The 21729-nt window shown below is 48.1% G+C and overlaps 1 protein-coding gene across 1 annotated transcript in view; it reads right to left on the bottom strand.

Moving 5' to 3' along the window:
• KLF12 (KLF transcription factor 12) overlaps window positions 1-21729 on the bottom strand; it is a 447150-nt gene that overhangs the window by 421095 nt on the left and 4326 nt on the right. The window contains exon 2 of the mRNA XM_060235061.1: window positions 21031-21088. Coding sequence (XP_060091044.1) covers window positions 21031-21088 — 58 coding nt within the window. The remainder of the gene's footprint in view (window positions 1-21030; window positions 21089-21729) is intronic.

Below are 21729 nucleotides of genomic sequence, written 5' to 3'. Positions count from 1 at the left end.
CTTCCTTCTATCAGTTCTAATCTGACTGCTCAGCAATTTCATTAAGTGCCCACAAGTTCTTGTATTGTGAAAAAGGGAGAAAGTAGTTCTTTCTCTACTTGCATAATATTTTTTTGCACGTAATAAATCACAAGAGCTCAACTGGTTTATGTGCCATTGCTACCTATCTTCCTTCCTTCCTTCCTTCCTTCCTTCCTTCCTTCAGAATGAGTAGGCACATTGATGAAAGGACAGAATGAGTAGGCACACTGATGAACACGGGTTATTGAGGAAGACTCAGCATGGGTTCTGTAAGGGAAGATCTTGCCTCACTAACCTGTTACATTACTTTGAGGGGGTGAACAAACATGTGGACAAAGGAGACCCGATAGATGTTGTTTACCTTGACTTCTAGAAAGCTTTTGATAAAGTTCCTCATCAAAGGCTCCTTAGAAAGCTTGAGAGTCATGGAGTAAAAGGACAGGTCCTCTTGTGGATCAAAAACTGGCTGAGTAATAGGAAGCAGAGAGTGAGTATAAATGGGGAGTCTTCGCAGTGGAGGACAGTAAGCAGTGGGGTGCCGCAGGGCTCGGTACTGGGTCCCATGCTCTTTAACTTGTTCATAAATGATTTAGAGTTGGGAGTGAGCAGTGAAGTGGCCAAGTTTGCGGATGACACTAAATTGTTCAGGGTGGTGAGAACCAGAGAGGATTGTGAGGAACTCCAAAGGGATCTGTTGAGGCTGGGTGAGTGGGCGTCAACGTGGCAGATGCGGTTCAATGTGGCCAAGTGCAAAATAATGCACATTGGGGCCAAGAATCCCAGCTACAAATACAAGTTGATGGGGTGTGAACTGGCAGAGACTGACCAAGAGAGAGATCTTGGGGTCGTGGTAGATAACTCACTGAAAATGTCAAGACAGTGTGCGTGTGCAATAAAAAAGGCCAACGCCATGCTGAGAATTATTAGGAAGGGAATTGAAAACAAATCAGCCAGTATCATAATGCCCCTGTATAAATCGATGGTGCGGTCTCATTTGGAGTACTGTGTGCAGTCGCCGCACCTCAAAAAGGATATTATAGCATTGGAGAAAGTGCAGAAAAGGGCAACTAGAATGATTAAAGGGCTGGAACACATTCCCTATGAAGAAAGGTTGAAACGCTTGGGACTCTTTAGCTTGGAGAAACGTCGACTGCGGGGTGACATGATAGAGGTTTACAAGATAATGCATGGGATGGAGAAAGTAGAGAAAGAAGTACTTTTCTCCCTTTCTCACAATACAAGAACTCGTGGGCATTCGATGAAATTGCTGAGCAGACAGGTTAAAACGGATAAAAGGAAGTACTTCTTCACCCAAAGGGTGATTAACATGTGGAATTCACTGCCACAGGAGGTGGTGGCGGCCACAAGCATAGCCACCTTCAAGAGGGGTTTAGATAAAAATATGGAGCACAGGTCCATCAGTGGCTATTAGCCACAGTGTGTGTGTATATATAAATTTTTTTGCCACTGTGTGACTCAGAGTGTTGGACTGGATGGGCCATTAGCCTGATCCAACATGGCTTCTCTTATGTTCCTTCCTTCCTTCCTTCCTTCCTTCCTTCCTTCCTTCCTTCCTTCCTTCCTTCCTTCCTTCCTTCACTCCCTCCCTCCCTCCCTCCCTCCCTCCTTCTTTCCTTCCAGCATGGAGAGCCAGTTTGGTGTAGTGGTTAAGTGTGCGGACTCTTATCTGGGAGAATCGGGTTTGATTCCCCACTCCTCCACTTGCACCTGCTGGAATGGCCTTGGGTCAGCCATAGTTCTGGCAGAGGTTGTCCTTGAAAGGGCAGCTGCTGTGAGAGCCCTCTCCAGCCCCACCCACCTCGCAGGGTGTCTGTTGTGGGGGAGGAAGGTAAAGGAGATTGTGAGCCGCTCTGAGACTCTTCCGAGTGGAGGGCGGGATATAAATCCAATATCTTCTTCTTCTTCTTCTTCTTCTTCCTTCCTTCCTTCCTTCCTTCCTTCCTTCCTTCCTTCCTTCCTTCCTTCCTTCCTTCCTTCCTTCCTTCCTTCCTTCCTTCCTTCCTTCCTTCCTTCCTTCCTTCCTTCCTGTGGTTCTCAAACATCTGATGTTTATTCTTTGTAGCTCTTACTTTAAACAATTTTGGCCATCCCTGCTCTATACTGCTATAAAGCATCCCATAAGCCAAGTCCCACCTCCACCACCACGTATGAAGGCCGACCAGGTGCCTGATATTTCTCCTCTCCTTGGGGATTTGGGCAGGAGCGGTGCTGGATTAAACCCTGTGCAGGCCCCTAGGCAGTCAAAAACTTGGGGGCCCCCTCACAAATAACTTCAGAGTTGGAGCGCCTGCTCACGGCCCCACTGCAGCCTTCTCAAAAGCACCTTTAGCAAAGCTGTGGGGGAGAAGTAGAAAGAGGCAGATGTGGAGACACCAGCAGCAGCCGCACCAGGCCAGTCAGGCAAAGAGCGGCTCAGTTGCTGGCTGTGCGTGCAGGCTGGGGGGGGGGGCTTCCTGGGGCCCCTAAAGGCGTGCCAGTGTCTGCCTAACTGTTAATCCGGCCCTGGGATGAAGGCTAACCAGATGCCTGATATTTCTCCTCTCCTTGGGGATTCGGGCTGCTGCGAGGCTTTCTGGCACCCTAGGCAAATCATCCACTTTCTGGCACCCGAGGCAAATCATCCACTAGTGCCCCCCCCCATTATTAAAAAATATAGGGATACTGAAGAGCGCCAATCTTGAAACATTTCACATTTTTACATTACTGATTTTTAATTTTAATTTTTTTCAAAAAAAAATGATGTTATAAAAAAATTGTGAGAATAAGTGCTTGCCGGCCATGTCAGGAAGGAGGGTGGCAGGATAGGATGAGGGGGGTGGCTTGGCTTTGTTGAGGGCAGCTTGGTGATGGGAGAGGACAAGGCGGCAGTGGCCAGGAGCCAGAGTCACGCGTCAGGGAGGGGAGGGGTGCCCAGTGGTGCCCCTAGGCGACTGCCTACTTTGCCTACTCCCACACACCAGCCCGGCTGGAGCATCATCCCACTCCTGCTAGGCTGAAGTCCAGCATTCAGCTCACCAGTAGCCAGCCATGCAAAGCCTGCCTTTGGGCGCTCCATCCTGTAGCTAGAAAAGGATGAGCTGATGTGTTTGCGGGTCCTGGAGAAGGTCTCGCCTAAAGGGGGATGCCTCCCTCCCACACAGAGCCAAAGAGGAGGAGGAGGGCAGAAGAATGGTCAACAAAGAAGCCTCCTCCCGAGGCTTAATGAACTGTTGGAATCTGATTACTGGCTAATGTCCCTTTGAGTGCTCAGCTGATAGACTCCAACCATTTCCCTCCGCCGACTGCGATGAACTGATTCGTCCCCCACCCCACCCCTCCTTGGAAGCTAACCCCAGCCTTTGACCTTTTTTTTTTGCAAATCATAAATCACAGGAGCTCAACTGGTTTTATGTGCCATTTAACACATTTCCATTTTTGCTGGGTGTTCCAGCTCTCTCGCTGTCTCTCTCTCTCTCACTCACTCTTTGTTCTGTTGTCCCAGAGTATAATTCCTCAAAGGAGAGGTCCCACCCCCTCAGTGCAGTAACAAGAAAAGGGGAGTGTGGCAGAAAAGGTGGAGACATCAGCCGGGGTGCGAAAAAAATTTAATCAGGGCTTGCCTTTCCAACTGGGGAAGGGGGGGTCACACATTAAGAGCTTGCAGAGGTGCCATTCTGACTTGGTCAGCTTTTATGATAAAATTAAGCCGGGAAGGCAAGGAGGACCTGGGGCAAAACACTCCATCAAACCTTGTCAGTAGGTTACACTTTTGTAAAGTACATTAAATATCAGTGTAATGCAACCACTATACAGTTTAGAATGGAGTGTTTAACAGTGTAACTTTGTAACTAACAAAATACTGAAATCTTTATAAACAAATAGGAATAATGATTTGCTAAAGACACAAACCACCTTCTGAGTTGACCTTGTACATTTTGAATGGCAAGGCAACAGAAACCGGTAGGTGGCAGGGCTTTTTTTGTAGCAGGAGCTCCTTTGCATATTAGGCCACACCCCTGATGGAGCCAATTCTCCAAGAGCTTACAAAAAAGAGCCTTGTAAACTCTTGGAGGATTGGCTACATCAGGGGGTGTGGCCTAATATGCAAAGGTGTATCTGCTACAAAAAAAAAGCCCTGGCAGATGGATAGCCCTGGCCAGCCTGATCGCATCAGACCTCAGAAGCTAAACAGGGTCATCTTGGTCACTACTTGAATTGGAGACCAACCAAAGAAGTCGAGGGTTGCTAAGCAGAAGCAGACACTGGCAAACCACCCCAGAGCATCTCTGGACTTGAAAACCCTACATCAGGGCTTTGGCTCACTTTGTGCCCCAGGCAGACTAAGTGCCCGCTGCACCCTCTGCAGGGGCACTCGCAGGCCCCTCTCGTCTTCTTTGCAGCGCCGCCCTGCCCCTCTCTGCACTCTCTGTTCTCCCCACCCCCCACCCCCGGCGTGCTCAGAGGAGTGACACTAGTCTCCTGCTTTCCCACTTCAGCAGGCATTGCATTCTCTTAATAGATGGCAGGAAGGGAGCAGGAACAGGAAGGGAGGAGGGGTGAGTGCAGCCTCTTCCTGCCATCTATTAAGTGAACATGATGCCCGCCAAGCAGGTAAGCAGAAGGCTGGCAGGCAGCACTCCTCTAAGCGCACCAGGGAGGGGGTTGGCCTGCCTGCTGTCTGCCCACTGCCTGCCTAGTTGCTGCTGCTGCTGACGCAAGCTGGCGACTGCGGCAAAGCAATTAGGCCTTTGTCTTGAGTGCTGGGGGAGGGGGGGAGAGCCCAATTTGATGTCCTCCTCCCAGCGCCCTAGGCAAATGCCTAATTTGCCTAGTGGGCAGGCCAGCCCTGGTTGCCATAAGTCAGTTGTGGGTCCTTAGACTCTGTGGAACCCCAGAACAGTTTGCTTTCTTTGTACTCCCTTCTCTGTGCCCCATGTCTTATCTCATTTCACCAGGAAGAAGGACCAGCTCTGGAGTGAAAGCAAATCCAGACAGCCAACCACAGCCTATGACGCATATATGATGGGCAACTAGGAGATGAAGAACCATTTTACATCCAACTAGGTAACTCACAAGTTATTCAGAGCAGGGCTAAAATTGGTTCAGTTTCTAAAGCTGGCAGCAAGATACAGTAGAAGCATTTCTAAAAGCTCAGGGCAGATTTTAGCTCACTTTGTGTGTGAGTGAGTGTGTGTGCGTTCACGCACACTTGATAGCTATAGTGACCGCTGACCTCTACTGGGGGGCCTGGAGGATATTCAGAAAGGTGGCTGAGTAAAGCCTGCCCCGCTTCCCAACTGCTGGTATTCCAAGGAGGTCTCCCATCCAAGTACTTGTCAGAGTCAACCCTGCTTAGCTTCTGAGATCTGGACAAGATTGAATTTGCCTGGGCTATCCAGATCAGGGCTTTGGCTCACATTTTTTTTTTTTAACTACTCCGTTTGCCTTTATGGAGCTCTAGAGATGTTGCCTTCTCAGAGATGTAGAGTGAAGGAGGAACAGATGGGCGAATAAACCCCATCTATAGAGCTTTGGCTAAGACCCAAAACCACCAAGTTGCTCTCCACAATGGCCAAAGAATTAAACTCAGGTTATTGGATCCCCTGTGCAGAGAACAATGGAGAGCTTCATACTTTGCAGGACTTCCTTTGAAGCCGATAGTTTGGCTCAGGCGTCCTGTCATGGCTCCGCTCCGTCTAGCTGCTGAGTCAGATTGCCTTACAATGGCTTGGAAGTAAATTCAGTTTTGCAGGATAAAGGCAATTGCTGTATCACAACCATGTTGAAGTTGAAGAAGGAGAAGGAGAAAAAGAAGATGATGATATTGGATTGATATGCTGCCCTATACTCTGAATCTCAGAGCGGTCACAATTTCTTTTTTACCTCCCCCCCACCCCGCCCAACAGACACTCTGTGAGGTAGGTGGGGCTGAGGGAGCTCTACCAAAAGCTGCCTTTTCAAGGACACCCTCTGCCAGAGTTATGACTGACCCAAGGCCATTCCAGCAGCCGCAAGTGGAGGAGTGGGGAATCAAACCCGGTTCTCCCAGATAAAAATCCGTGCACTTAACCATTTTACCAAAATGGAAGGGATGAAGTTTTGGGTAATAGAAAGCCAAAGAGGGGGGCAGGCGCCTGAAAAGAGACAAGGGTGACGGGCTGTGGATAGAAGAAGATGTGGACAAGAGGAAAGACTGAAGAGAGGAAACCAATCAGCTGTTGTTTTTTTTGTCTTAATCGTGCTCCACAGTGAATAAAGGACTGAACCAGGAACAAGGGAGACAGCAGGCATGGAAGGTACATTTGCCTACCCCACATCTGTAAAGGAAGCTGGGCCTCAAGAAGTGGGGTAAGGAAGGGAGAGATCTTGACAGGGCTTTCTTTGTAGAAAAGGCCCAGCAGGAATGCATTTGCATATTAGGCCACATCCAGTGATACCAAGTCAGTCGGAACTGCATTCCTCCTCAAAAAAAAAAAAAAAAAAGCCTGGATCTTGAGCATATCTCTGGACAGAGCCCACCAGGAAAATAATCTAGAATCTATAAGACAGATCTGATAGAATTTGGACTGGAATACGGTCAAAAGGAGCCCCGTGGCACAGAGTAGTAAGCTGCAGTACTGCAGTCCAAGCTCTGCTCATGACCTGCATTTGATCCCAGTGGAAGCTGGGTTCAGGTACCTGGCTCAAGGATGACTCAGCCTTTCATCCTTCTGAGGTTAGTAAAATTAGTATCCAGCTTGCTGGGGGGGGGGAAGTGTAGATGACTGGAGAAGGGAATGGCAAACCACCCCATAAGAAGTCTGCCAAGAAATGTCATGATGCGACCTCACCTCATGGGTCAGTAATGACTCGGTGCTTGCACAGGGGACTAACTTTACTTTTTTATGGTAAAAAAAAAATTGGATAAAGAAAGGTTCTCGATGACAACTGAATGAATACCAGCTTCAGTGTATTAGCCTGCATGGGTTCTACAGCACTACGTAAACGTTGGCTTGAATGTGGAATGATATGGTGTAACTCAGGGGTGGCCAAACTGTGGCTCTTTGACATATATTGTGTGGCTCTCAAAGCCCCCACCACCCTGTTCACCAACTTGGTGAAGACATTTCTCATTTGAAATCATTTCTCCAAGCCAAGCCAGTCAGCAGCTTGGAGAATTCATTTAAAGTTAGAGTTGCTTTCTTTCTACCTCTCCCTCCCACAATATTCCTTCCTTCCTTCCTTCCTTCCTTCCTTCCTTCCTTCCTTCCTTCCTTCCTTCCTTCCTTCCTTCCTTCCTTCCTTCCTTCCTTCCTTCCTTCCTTCCTTCCTTCCTTCCTTCCTTCCTTCCTTCCTTCCTTCCTGTCTTGTGGTTCTTAAACATCTGATATTTATTCTATGTGGCTCTTACGTTAAGCAAGTTTGGCCACCTCTAGTAGGGCCCAATCTCATCCGATCTTGGAAGCTAAGCAGGTTTAGTACTTGCATGAGAGGCCACCAAGGATGATTCTGCAGAGAAAGGCAATGGCAAACCACCTATACTTCTCACTTGCCTTGGAAACCCCTTGCTGGCATCACCTTAAGTTAGCTGGAATTTGACGGTACATATTTACTTAAACGTTGGCTCATTACATGCAGGTTTTCCCACTGCAGCCCTTATCAAAAGAAACTGTCCAGCAGTGCATAATTGTCAACCACTCAGTCGTGCAACTCATTCCCAACAGCATTGTGGTCAGCAGGGATGGAATTCTAGCAGGAGCTTCTTTGCATATTAGGCCACACCCTCTGATTTAGCCAATCCTCCAAAAAAGAACCTTGTAAGCTCTTGGAGGATTGGCTACATCACAGGGGTGTGGCCTAATATGCAAAGGAGCTCCTGCTAGAATTCCACCCCTGGTGGCTGGTAAAAGAATGTACAAAACTAACTGCATACTCATCTGAAGTCAAGTGATCCTTTCATGGTCCAGTGAGGCCAGTCCAGACCGGATAACCTAGTTGAGAGGAAACCTTTAAAACGGATTTCACTAACAGCCAACCATTGCTAACTTGCCAGCATCTCTCCCGTGCAATGTTCCAGTCTTATGAGCAAAAACTCTACTTTCTGAGCTACTGGCATTAAAGTTGCGAGCTACTGCATAAATTAGTATGCTCTGGGGTCATCCTTCCTGAGCTAAGACAAACAAACATGTGAGAGCTGGAGGCTAAAAATCTGTGAGCTAGCTCACACTAACTCAGTTTGGAGGGAACACTGCTCCTGAGGACTAAAAATGTGCATTGTGCAGCACATCAGTTCAGCTTTATGGCCTGACATTGAAAATCACCACCCAAATGTATACTTCTCTATGAAATCACAACACACCATGAATGAAAACTGTAACTAATTACCCCAACACTGAATCCATAATATTGGAAGTGGTAAAGGCAACACAGCAGGATTTTTCTTCCTTCCTTCCTTTCTTTTTTTGGCAAGGCAGACAAAAACTTTGAAGATTCTTTTTGGTCGTAGTTGAGAGACCAAACTGCCTTTTCCCAACACTTTGGATGCTTTTGCAATGTGAGATGAAGCAGGAAACCATAAACTTCAAACTGTTATTGGGATTGTGAGTGTTCTGCCTTACCAAAAAGCAAAACAGACGAACCACAAGAATCTACCCTGGAAGTTATACAGGAAGATGGTGGCTACGGAAAGAGCTATAATGAACTGAAACATTCCACCATGCAAGATTCCCCACCCCCCCTTGTAGACCTCCAAGAATCAGACTCGGCATTGCTTTTGCCATGACAATCAGCATCCTTACAGGGAATTTCCCATTCATAGGGCATGAATTTCCCATTCATAGGGCATATTATAAGCATAGCCAGCTTCAAGAGGGGGTTAGATAAAAATATGGAGAAGAGGTCCATCAGTGGCTATTATATATATTGGCCACTATGTGACACAGAGTGTTGGACTGGATGGGCCATTGGCCTGATCCAACATGGCTTCTCTTATGTTCTTATATTTCATTCATTCATCCATCCATCCACCTATCCATCCATTCATTTCCCCATTCATTCATTCATTGGTCTTCCAGCCCTCCCTCCCCCACAAACAGGTTCAAGCCAGGTTACAACAAATACAATCCAGCTTCTGGAACATCACTAGTCAATAATGAAATAGCAGCGACAAATAACAGCAATAGCAATTGACAGCATCATCCATCTGTTCCTTATAGCAGGGGTGGCCAAACCAGTGCTCAGGAGCCACATGTGTGTGGTTCTCGAAGCCCCCACCAAGTAAGTTGGTAGATCTCTACCATAGTCCTAATGGAACATCTCCATTTTACAGACCCTGAAGAACTGCATTAGGTCCCACAGAGCCTGGATCTAAGCAGGGAGAGCATTCCACCAGGTCTGGGACCTTCTACATACCAAGCAGATGCTCTGCCAGGGAGCTGCAGCCCGAGGAAAGCCTGTTTCTGCTTGAAAAGTATTAAAGAAAACTGAAACTTTTCTCTAAATTAATGTGCCTTAGCCAGGTTTCTTTTTGGTCTGTTGGGAGTCCTGGCCTGCTGATGTATTCCTGGAAACCAATCTGTAAATTAAAACATCTTCCTTGTGGTTAACATATAATTCCTGTCTCTGTGACCTCCATATTCTACTTGTGCGCCACAAAATTTACCTCACAGCAGCGAAGCCAAATCCTAGACTCTTACTACCTTTAGAACATCTGGTTACTGAGGAGAAGGCTTATCATTTGAAATAAACCAGGTTCTCCCACAAATCCTAGGAGGCTGTGTGGGTCCCCACAGTAGATAGCAACAGCCTATCACAGGATTCTAAAGGAGGAAGAGGAGGAGAAGGAAAAGGAGGAAGGGGAGGATTGGATTTATATTGCACCCTTCATTTGGAGTCTCAGAGCGGCATACAATCTCCTTTCCCTTCCCTTCCCCACAACAGACGCCCCGTGAGATAGGTGGGGCTGAGAGAACTCTTTCCAGAACTGCTCTCAAGAAAGAAGGTCTTTCAAGAACTGTGACTGACCCAAGGTCATTCAGCAGGTGCCTGTGGAGGAGTGGGGAATCAAATCCAGATTACAGCTTCAATGGCTGTCAGTCCGTTTCCCAGTTCAATTCAGGGTGCTGGTTATGACCTTTAAAACCCTTCGCAACCTGGGACCAACACATCTGAAGGACTGTCTGATACTATACATCCATGTGTGCCAACTACAGTCATCAGGCAGTCATCTGTTGGCCATTCCACCATTTAGGGTGACCTATCTGACATCGACCAGAGCCTGGGCCTTTTCCAGCATGGCTCCAGTTCTGTGGAATGGGCTCCTTGAAGAGGTGAGGGGGCCCCCTCCTTGGAGATCTTCAGGAGATGCTGCAATGCCTGCCTATTTGCCACTGCTTTTAAGGTGGGTTCCATAGCAGGCATTTTTTTAAGGGTGAGAGGGACTGGGGGGGCTTGTTATTTTCTCTTTGGCTTTAGCAGAGGGAAGGAAGGAAGGAAGGAAGGAAGGAAGGAAGGAAGGAAGGAAGGAAGGAAGGAAGGAAGGAAGGAAGGAAGGAAGGAAGGAAGGAAGGAAGGAAGGAAGGAAGGAAGGAAGGAGGGTTTAACAAATAAATACATTTCATTCCATGGGCTGGTAGAGTAAGTGCAGAATCCACCCCACAGATTTAAAAGCCAAGAATCTTTGTTCTTTTTTTGTTTAAAAGACATACTAGAAACACATAGTTGCCTTGCAGTTATGTTTTCAGCTAGACATTCTAGAAATACTTGACTGCACTAGCTTGGGTGACTCCATCTTTGTTACATGCTTGTGCTTCGTTGCCCTGAGAGAGGACAGTATTAGATACTCTCAGGGGAACTTCCTGTCTCTCGTGCTTGTTAACAGGGCTTATCTTCAAGGCCAGGGTTGTTTCTTCCCCCCACAGGAAGCCAGGTGCAGGATGGCCTGGCTCATTCAAGTCTTTGGGACAGCTTAATTAATCATTCTTTGACTCACTGCCAGCATTTAGGGTATAAGATGCCTAGTTTTAGTTATGCACTTGGGAGGTTTGGCTAAGTCTGTGTGTGTATCAAGGCTGGCTGACTGCATCTTCTTTGATAACTCTGATGTGTTCTTAAAGATCTCCCTGTAAGTAAACCTAGATCTCTTGTATTATTTCTTTGGAAACGTCTAAGAACCTATGGAGCTCCTGGCCAGTGTCTGTAACACTGACCACAGTATATTTTCAACTATTCAAAATACATGTTAGCAACTGCACAGTACAAAATATCAGGTGGTGCATTGCAGTTTTCATGCACGTGCATTTATATCCATGCACACTAGAGCAGGGATGTCAAACGTGTTGCCCGGGGCCCGAATTAGGCCCCTGGAAGGTTTCTATCAGGCCCCAAGCAACTGAATCTTGTCTGCCTCCTCCCTTTCTCTTGCTTCCTTCTGTATCTCAGCTTGCTTCACAAAGTTTGTTGAGTCACACAGAAGCAAAACCTCCATTTTCTCCATTGGTTGAAGCTGCTCCCCCTCCTGGTCCCCTGGGGAGGGAGGGAAAGAGCCAGAGCTTCCTTTGACCAGTTCCCTGGATCCCATACAGGAATCAAAGAAAACCCCTTTATGACCAACAAGTAATAATGTTTTAAGCATATTTTAAGTTTGTTTTTAAAAAATCTTTAGTCGTGTTTATCTGCGTCCTTTAAAATGTTTATATTGTAAGTATTATAAGCGAAATAACTACCTTTGTTCTCTGTTTTTAATTACCGTATTTTTTGGACCATAAGACTCACTTTCCCCCCCCCCCCCAAAAAAAAGCGGGGAGGAAAGTGTGTGCGTCTTATGGAGCAAAGGGACGATAGGAAGTACCTTCCTCCGGGGGGGGGGGAATTACGATGTAATGTATACGGTAATGTACATATAATTTATAACTCAATAAACCTTAAACATTTGAAAGAAAAAAAATAAATGTTTATATCTGTGTTACCTAATCTTAAATCGATACATACATGGCCCGGCCCGACATAGCCTGGCCCGGCCTGACAAGGTCTCATTTATATCAGATCCAGCCCTCATAACAAATGAGTTTGACACCCTTGCACTAGAGGGAAGAAACACTCCTCCTTGTTTAGAAATTCAGGTTTAAGAGAGGACTGAATCTTAAAGAATGACAGCTCAAGCAATTAACACTAACATTTTTAATTTTTTTCCCAGATTTTTGGCATTAATTTATTTATAACACAAAAATCATAGTAAAAGCTATTTTAAAAGTATTAAAACAAGTACAAACATGGTCAAAATGGAAAGGCTCACCATGACAGTGGGTTGGATCCAGCTAGCTTTTGTGCTTAATCTCACTTAATTCTTACTACAGTCCCCATCTCATTTAGCTTTTGTCCTTAGGCTTTGCACTGACTTTCGCAGAATTAATGGGATTTCGATATCGAACGCCTACCCCATCCCCCTGATAAGGGACTTATTGAGCACGGTATCAGAGGGGTCCATTTACACCAAACTGGACCTAAGGGATGTGTACTTCAGAGTGAGAATCAAGGAGGGGGATGAGTGGAAGACGGCGTTCAACACGCTGATGGGGCAGTTTGAGTACTTGGTGATGCCTTTCGGTCTCCAGGGGGCCCTGGGAGTGTTCATGAACTTTATCAATGAAGTGCTGAGAGAATATCTGTACAAGGGGGGGGGGTGGTACCTGGATGACATCATTATCTATTCGAAAGACCTAGCCTCCCACGTCCAGCTGGTGAGGAAGGTGTTGTCCACCCTGTATGAGCACAAACTGTATGCGAAATTGTCCAATTGTGAATTTCATCAGACGGAGCTTGACTATTTGGGGTTTCGAGTGTCTGGGAAGGGTTAGCCATGGACCCGGCCAAAATACAGGTGGTGTTGGACTGGGAACCCCCGAGGACACATAGCTCGACTCATTCCTCGGGTTCGCCAATTTTTACAGGGGGTTCATCCAAGGGTTCGCCCAGGTGATGCTACCCCTAACGGACCTACTAAAGACTAAGGGGAAGGGGACGGAGGCCAAAAAGCCCGGCGCACGGTTAACTTGGTCCCCAGAATGCCAATGGGCTTTTGATAAATTAAAGCGCCTATTCACAAGTGAACCAGTCCTGGCCCACCCAGATGAACTGAGACCCTTCGTGGTCCAATGTGATGCCTCTGATGTGGCTGTGGGAGCAATACTGATGCAGAGGGATGCCGAGCGGAGGCTGACCCTGTGCCTATATTTCTAAAAAGTTTTTGCACGAGCAGCATAACTGGTCGGTCTGGGACAAGGAGGCATTCGCTGTGACTTTTGCATTGAAAACCTGGCGGTCTTGGCTAGAGGGAGCGAGGGTTCCGTTCGAAATCTGGACGGACCACAAAAAACTAAAGGCTCTCACAGGGCGCCGAAAGCTAATGGCCAAGCAGATCCGGTGGGCCGGGTTCTTTACCAAATTTGACTTTACTCTTAAACACATTCCCGGCTCAAAGAACTTTTTAGCTGATGCCCTATCTAGGCTACCACAACACAAGAGCCAAAAAGAGGAAGTGATAGACTCCCTCATTCCCCCCCTCCACTGTAGCTGGGGTGGTGACTACTCAATCAGGGAAGAAAGCGAAAACTCCAGAGCCGTGGGGGGGGGGGGGCAGCAAACTGATCGAAGAGGCAGAAAAAGAGGGGGCCAACAGACCGAGCGAGGTGGTGAAGGGGGAGGAAGGTTTTTGGTACCATGAGGGGAAGCTGTACGTTCCCAAATCCCTCCACCCAGAAGTTTTGCAGAATTGCCATTGTAGTAAGCTGGCCGGCCACTTTGGTTATGTAAAAACGCTGCACTTGGTCAACAGGCAGTTTTAGTGGCCACAAATGAAGAAAGACATCTCAGAGTTTGTGGCCTCTTGTCCAGTTTGTATCATGGTGAAGAAGCAGGGGGGCAAGACACCAGGCTTCCTCCAACCTACCTCCACTGCCCATAGACCGTGGTCGGTGGTGTCAATGGACTTTATAGTGGAGCTGCCAGCTTCTCAAGGCAAAACAGTGATCTTGGTAGTAGTGGACACTTTCTCTAAGCAAGCTCACTTTATCCCTTGCAAGCAGCTCCCCACAGCTAAAAAGCTAGCCTATTTGTTTTTCCAACACATTGTGAAATTACACTCATTTCCTGACAAGGTCATTAGCGACTGCGGGCCACAGTTTATTGCCAACTTCTGGCGGGAGTTTTGCAAATTGGTGGGTATGGAGCAGGGGCTGAGTTCCGCCTACCACCCCCAGACGGACGGACAGACGGAACGCTGTGAACGCCCTTCTGGAGCAATATTTAAGGTGCTACGTGAATTACCAGCAAACAAACTGGGTTGAGCTGCTCCCCTTTGCTGAATATGGGTACAACAACAGCTTGCATAGCTCAACCAAAACCTCTCTGTTTCCAATTGTCAACGGCTATGAAGGAAAGCCCTTTCCCTCGCTCCCCAGTGATCAAGTGACTTCCCCTCCCACCTCCTGTCAGCAATGGTGGAAGGAAATCAGGAAGGGCTGGGCAATCATACAAGAAAACCTAGAGGCAGCCAAAAGAGACTATAAAGCCCACTTCAACAAAAAGCACTCCCCCGAGTGGGAGTTCAAAGTGGGAGAGATGGTGTTCCTTTCTACTAAAAATTTGCCTCTGCCCCAAACTTGTAGGAAGTTGGCGTACAAATATCTGGGTCCATTCAAAATAAAACAAGTAATAAACAAGGTGACAGTAGAACTGGAGTTGCCTAAACTGTTAGTAAAATCCGCCCTGTTTTCCATTGCAGTCTTCTTTGGAAAGATCCTGGAGTTACGTCATGGCACCCCTGCCCTCCAGAGCCCCAACCTATTCAAGTGCTGGGTCAGAGTCATCATGATGTGCAGGAGGTGCTGGATGCCAAGCCGAATAGAGGGGTCTTGTATTTTTTTAGTATGTTGGAAACACTTCCCCCCTAGTTGTGATGAATGGGTCAAGTCATCAGACCTAAGGGCCCCCCTCCTTTTGAAAAGATTTTACCTGCTGCACCCAGACAAACCCCGAGCACGAGCTTAGGGGGGGCAGTATGTCAGCCAATGTAACCTTACTGAATGAAATGCTTAGCTGCACTTTAGCCATCTTTGAACTCTGTTACTAACTATGAGAAAGAGACTTGCATATCAAAGTAGAAAATGCAGATGTTACCAATGCTTACTGTGAACCTTCATTTCCCTTGATACTAACAAAGGCAGAAATTCCACTCTTTGAAGATAAGGACTGTCCCCGGAAGACTAGCAGTAACAATAAGATAAGAGAATAAGACCATGTGAATCTTTGCACCTCAGCTCAACAATGTTTAGAATTGTGGCTTTGTATGATTCTCTTTTATGTATCCCCATATTGCTATCTCCCTAATGCTATAGTGTATCAGTCTCAATTTCCCTGTGCTCAGATACTGATGGATTACAGAATAAAGCCTAACTTTGCAACAATTCAAAGTCTGGTTGATTTTGAGGTCCCATCGTCTGACATACAGGTCCCATGATCTACACTACAACACAGTCTTATTTGGAGGTAGAAGGGGATCCTCATTTTTTTACTAATGGAAAAATTGCTAATATCCAATCCAGTGTATGCGGGGGGGGGGGGGAGAAATAACAACAAAATGCATATTCATACATTCCTAATATGTACTAACTAGTTATCAGTCCCCTCTTGGAAATGTCCACACTGTCTACACTTCTACACTGTTTCTTTTTAAAAAAATAAATAAATAAATCTTTGTTAAAAACAAAGATCTTTGACTTACAAATGCATATGAAGAGCATAAAATTATATCATTCAATAGTATTACAAAAAAAAAGTCCAAAGAAATACTGCATAAAATAGCATGAGCAGAGAAATAATAACTAAATACGAACCAACCATTTTTAACATGGTGTACTCAAAAGGCATCAATGGGGAAATCTGCTGTGACAGGTATTGGTGTTTATCATACCTGCATGCCTGTATGACTCCTTTTCAGAGTAAAGTGCAAATTCTTTCCTCCATGATTGCAGTTTTCTAACAACCCTGTGAACAGGCTAGGCTGGGGAAAAACTGAATGGCCAAGGAACTCCACCGAGCTTTGTGGCTGGGTGGGGATCTGAACCCAGATCCTGGCTTGATACCACAATGGCTCCCAACAGGGGACAACTGCATCACATCATGTGATTCCCATATGCATGGACAATGCTCTGCATGTTGCAAGTTTCCCAATATGTACTTTGTGTTAATGGCCTTCAATACTGGGAGCACAGGAAATCCACAAGCTCCAGGTCCCAATTCATGAGGTGATTGTACTAAACTGTACTATCTGGGGGCATGGGAAGCTCACCACAGGAAAGCCAGTCCATATAATGCCTAGCTCAACACTTCCACCCCAGTGACACAAAGAGATGACGCTGCAAGATGGTTGCTAGCTAAAGACAATGAAGAAAGAAAATTCTTACTAGCTGTGACAAACGGCACCTTTTAAAAAGCCTCAAAGTACTGTGCAAACAGAGTTAAGAAAGGGTGTTATTTCCCCTGAGGAAACACAGCAGAACCAAGTTCCAGAACCTCTTCACAGAAATAAAATGCTCAAAAAATGTTTCATGAAGGGCACCAGTGTTTCTCCTTCTTTTCCCTCTTGAGAGTTCTGGCACCTCTTTTTCCAGAAAAAAAGCCCTGAGTAAAAGTATGTGAGAGTTTAGTTCTTCACAGAGCCAGAGAGCCTCGAGTGACAAGTAATCTGATTGAACAGCAAGTAATCCAAGTAATCTGATTGAACAGCATCAGCTGAGCAGACACAATCCTGAAAGAGCTGGATGCTGAGAAGATTCAGTCAGATTTGTGCCTTGAATGGAGGAAGTCAGAATTCTGCCTTGACTGAGAGAGTCTGATTAACACAAACAGAAGGACTGGAGGAAGTGACTAGGAGGTTTGGGTAGTGTATGGAGACACCTATTTCACACCAAGGGAAAGGGAAAGAGCTTCTAGGAAGAGAAGATGATTCCCTGCCTAGTTGAACAGGAAAAATAACTCTGAAGAGTACAGAGATCCCTGGTCTGGATACGAATAAAAATTGTTTGTAGAAACCTCAAGAGTTAGTAGGGTGGCCAGACCGTCCCGGTCTCCCGGGACTTTCCCGGTTCTGGCCCCCAATTCCCGGCTCCCGGGCTGGGTATACCGGGACCATTAAGAGGTCCCGGTTTAGCCAGCCAGAGAGCCGGGGGGCCGCGCGCCCGGGCGGGGAAGGCGGCGAGTGAGGGAGGGAGCGACCCTGCGCGTGCGCAGATCGCCCTGCGCACGCGCAGGGACGCTCCCTCCCTCACTCGCCGCCTTCCCCCGCCCGCGCACGGGGCCGGGCGGTGGCGGCGGAGGCCCGGGAGGGCGTCGGAAAGGCCCGCGGGGGTCGCTGGAGGCCCTCCAGCGACCCCCGCGGGCCTTTCCGAGGCTTCCCGGGGCTGGAAACCCCCACCCCCCGTCCTCCTCCCCCCGGGAGGGCGTCGGAAAGGCCCGCGGGGGTCGCTGGAGGCCCTCCAGCGACCCCCGCGGGCCTTTCCGAGGCTTCCCGGGGCTGGAAACCCCCACCCCCCGTCCTCCTCCCCCCCGGGAGGGGCGTCGGAAAGGCCCGCGGGGGTCGCTGGAGGCCCTCCAGCGACCCCCGCGGGCCTTTCCGACGCTTCCCGGGGCTGGAAACCCCCACCCCCCATCCTCCTCCGCCCGGGAGGGCGTCGGAAAGGCCCGCGGTGGTCGCTGGAGGCCCTCCAGCGACCCCCGCAGGCCTTTCCGACGCTTCCCCGGCCTCTACCACCCCCCCCCCCCGTGCTGGCGGAGGCCCGGGAGGGCATCGGAAAGGCCTCTCCGCCGCCGCCGGACTCGCCGCCGCTGCCGCCGCCGCTGGACTCGCCGCCGCCGTAGGTAAGGGGGGCCGCCGAAAGCGGGGGGGGGCTGGCGGTTGGGGGTGGCCTTCCTTTCTTCCCTCCCTCCTTCCTTTCCTTTCTTCCTTCCCTCCTTCCTTCCTTCCTCCCTCCTTCCTTCCTTCCTTCCTTCCTTCCCTCCTTCCTTTCTTTCTTCCCTTCTTCCCTCCCTCCCTTTCTCCCTCCCTTTCTCCCTTTCTCCCTTCCTTCCTTCCTTCCTTCCTTCCTTCCTTCCTTCCTTCCTTCCTTCCTTCCTTCCTTCCTTCCTTATGTTCTTATGTGACACAGAGTGTTGGACTGGATGGGCCACTGGCCTGATCCAACAGGGCTTCTCTTATGTTCTTATGTGACGCAGAGTGTTGGACTGGATGGGCCACTGGCCTGATCCAACAGGGCTTCTCTTATGTTCTTAAGTGTGACACAGAGTGTTGGACTGGATGGGCCACTGGCCTGATCCAACAGGGCTTCTCTTATGTTCTTATGTGACGCAGAGTGTTGGACTGGATGGGCCACTGGCCTCATCCAACAGGGCTTCTCTTATGTTCTTATGTGACACAGAGTGTTGGACTGGATGGGCCACTGGCCTGATCCAACAGGGCTTCTCTTATGTTCTTATGCGACGCAGAGAGTTGGACTGGATGGGCCACTGGCCTGATCCAACAGGGCTTCTCTTATGTTCTTATGTGACGCAGAGTGTTGGACTGGATGGGCCACTGGCCTGATCCAACAGGGCTTCTCTTATGTTCTTAAGTGTGACGCAGAGTGTTGGACTGGATGGGCCACTGGCCTGATCCAACAGGGCTTCTCTTATGTTCTTATGTGACGCAGAGTGTTGGACTGGATGGGCCACTGGCCTGATCCAACAGGGCTTCTCTTATGTTCTTAAGTGTGACGCAGAGTGTTGGACTGGATGGGCCACTGGCCTGATCCAACAGGGCTTCTCTTATGTTCTTAAGTGTGACACAGAGTGTTGGACTGGATGGGCCACTGGCCTGATCCAACAGGGCTTCTCTTATGTTCTTATGTGACACAGAGTGTTGGACTGGATGGGCCACTGGCCTGATCCAACAGGGCTTCTCTTATGTTCTTATGTGACATAGAGTGTTGGACTGGATGGGCCACTGGCCTGATCCAACAGGGCTTCTCTTATGTTCTTATGTGACGCAGAGTGTTGGACTGGATGGGCCACTGGCCTGATCCAACAGGGCTTCTCTTATGTGACAATACTGACTTTGGTGGACCCAAGCACTGATTCAGTGTAAGGGAGCTTTGTGTTTGTGTCTTCTAGTGCAATTTTGTTCTCAGATCCTGTATTTACTTCATCAGTATATGGGATAAGGCACTTTCTCAACTGTGCTGCATAAATCAGCCTATTTATTTTGTTCTGTTGGCTCTGTTGGCTCTATCTGCGCCACCTTCATCACTTTCGGGGTGTGGATCCCCCAGTGGAGTGGTCTCCCGACTCCCTCCGCCGGCTGTTTCTGATACCCCTGCGCCCCCTCTTTCATTTGATATGTGTCCCGTGCGGGTGCCACCCTCCCGCCGGGAGATGCCGCAAAATGAGCCCCCTTGAGGCTTATGGCGGCAGGGCTCGGGGGAAGCGAGCTAGACTGCTGTTCTTTTGAGGGGTTATAGAGTGTTTCGAGCCCGTCCCTGTGGCATCGGTCCCATCATTGTGGGGCCCAGGGGGCCGGCGCAGCGGCACGCTGAAGCAGCCTGTCGGTCACTTCCAGGTTCCTGTCCTGCATCTCGACCTGTGTTATTAGTGACAGGCTGCTTCGGCGTGCCGCTGCGCCGGCCCCCTGGGTCCCACAACGATGGGACCGATGCCACAGGGACGGGCTCGAAACACTCTATAACCCCTCAAAAGAACAGCAGTCTAGCTCGCTTCCCCCGAGCCCTGCCGCCATAAGCCTCAAGGGGGCTCATTTTGCGGCATCTCCCGGCGGGAGGGTGGCACCCGCACGGGACACATATCAAATGAAAGAGGGGGCGCAGGGCTATCAGAAACAGTCAGCGGAGGGAGTCGGGAGACCACCCCACTGGGGGATCCACACCCCGAAAGTGATGAAGGTGGCGCAGATAGAGCCAACAGAGCCAACAGGACAAAATAAATAGGCTGCATTATGCAGCACAGTTGAGAAAGTGCCTTATCCCATATACTGATGAAGTATATACAGGATTTGAGAACAAAATTGTTTCCGGCGGTGATATTTGGGGGATTTTTGGGGACGTCACAGGAAGTGCTGTGAAGTCACTTCCTGTTTCCGGCAGTGGCATTTGGGGAAAATGATGTCATTTGGGGGAAATGATGTCACAGGAAGTGATGTCACTTCCCGTTTCCGGCAGGTGACGCGGGGAAAATGATGTCACAGGAAGTGATGCCACTTCCTGTTTCCGGTGGTGGCATGACGTCACCGGAAGTGACGTCACCCCTGCCTCCCCCCCCCCCCGGTTGTCCCTGGCTGGCCTTCAGACATTATGGTCACCCTAAGAGTTAGTCAAAAACAGGTGTTTCAAGAGAAGGGGTTCTGGGGAACCAAAAGAGTTTTAGAGATACTAAAGAAATCATGCTGGAGTATTAAGGAAAAATAACGGAACAAAAGCCTCTCAAGTTTCAAGAAACTGAAAAAGCTTAAGATACTCCTATTCACTTGGACATAGGAACTAAAGTTTGTGCAAAATCTGATTTTACTTCAATCCCTGAATTCACCTGGCTTTTCCCCTCTATGTCAAATAAAATATTTTGTTCTTTTTGAATTTTAAAAAAAATGTCTCAAGTGCCATTTTAGTGGTTTAAATTAAAGAGGGCTCCAGATTAGGGATGGGCACAAATTGAAGCACAAATCGTGATTTGTGCCTAAAATAATCAATTTGTGGTTAATCAATAATGGCTTGATTTTTGGCGTTTCATCTCTGTCAATCTTAGCGGGGGATCCTCCTTGTATGTCATAATGTGCCCAGTGTGATGACACCTCAGGGGCTGTACCACAACTTCTCAAACCAAATGAACCACAATTCCTTAAAAAAAACCCTTTTTTTAAACACTAACCAAAATAAACCACCAAATCAGGCAAACCAATGAACCATCACTTTCATATTCTGTGCCCATCCTTACCCCAGATCCTGTCTTCAAGTTCCTGAGCTCTTCCAAAACAAAAAGCCAAAACATTGACCTGTCAAAGGGTGGGACAGCCAGACTTCTTAGCTAAAGAAGTCATATTATATAGGCAGTTCAGTCACAGAGGGGAACAGAAAAATTGAGAGAAAATTTTGCCTCTGAGGGAGGGAAGAGGAAGGGTCCTTATACTAGCCTTCAACCGCAGTCATTAGTTGTACCTGCAGGGAAATATTTATTCCTGTGCCTCCTCATTTCATTTATTCCTGTGCCTCATTTATTCCTGTGCCTCCTCATTTCATCGAGCGATTGCCCACCTGCAATATCAGGACAGATTTATCACCTTTCCCTGCTCTCTGTGTGAATTAGACCATGAACAGTTCCATCCTTGCTTTGCTCTTGTCCTTTTCACAATTTACATTTGTGCTGCTGGCAGATTCCATACCCCACCCCCCCCACCCCAGGTTTAGTCTTGAAGCTGTTTCATTATAGAAGAGCCACTACCAATAAGCAGCATATTTCCTCTACTTGGTCATGTATCCTGGATACATGGACCATATGTTAGTGTGACCTGGCCAGTCAAATAAATCTCCATAACCCTGACTGCTCTTTTGCAAGGAGAACAACCATGTAAATGGCTGGGATTTCCCTCACAAAAAACTCCAATAGGCATTTAGGGCAGCGCATATCGGAAGTATT

Source organism: Heteronotia binoei, chromosome 3 (genome assembly GCF_032191835.1).
Source record: "Heteronotia binoei isolate CCM8104 ecotype False Entrance Well chromosome 3, APGP_CSIRO_Hbin_v1, whole genome shotgun sequence".
NCBI classification, from domain to species: domain Eukaryota; kingdom Metazoa; phylum Chordata; class Lepidosauria; order Squamata; family Gekkonidae; genus Heteronotia; species Heteronotia binoei.
The sequence above is the reverse complement of the archived record's forward strand: the minus strand, read 5'-3'. Positions and strand labels throughout refer to the sequence as shown.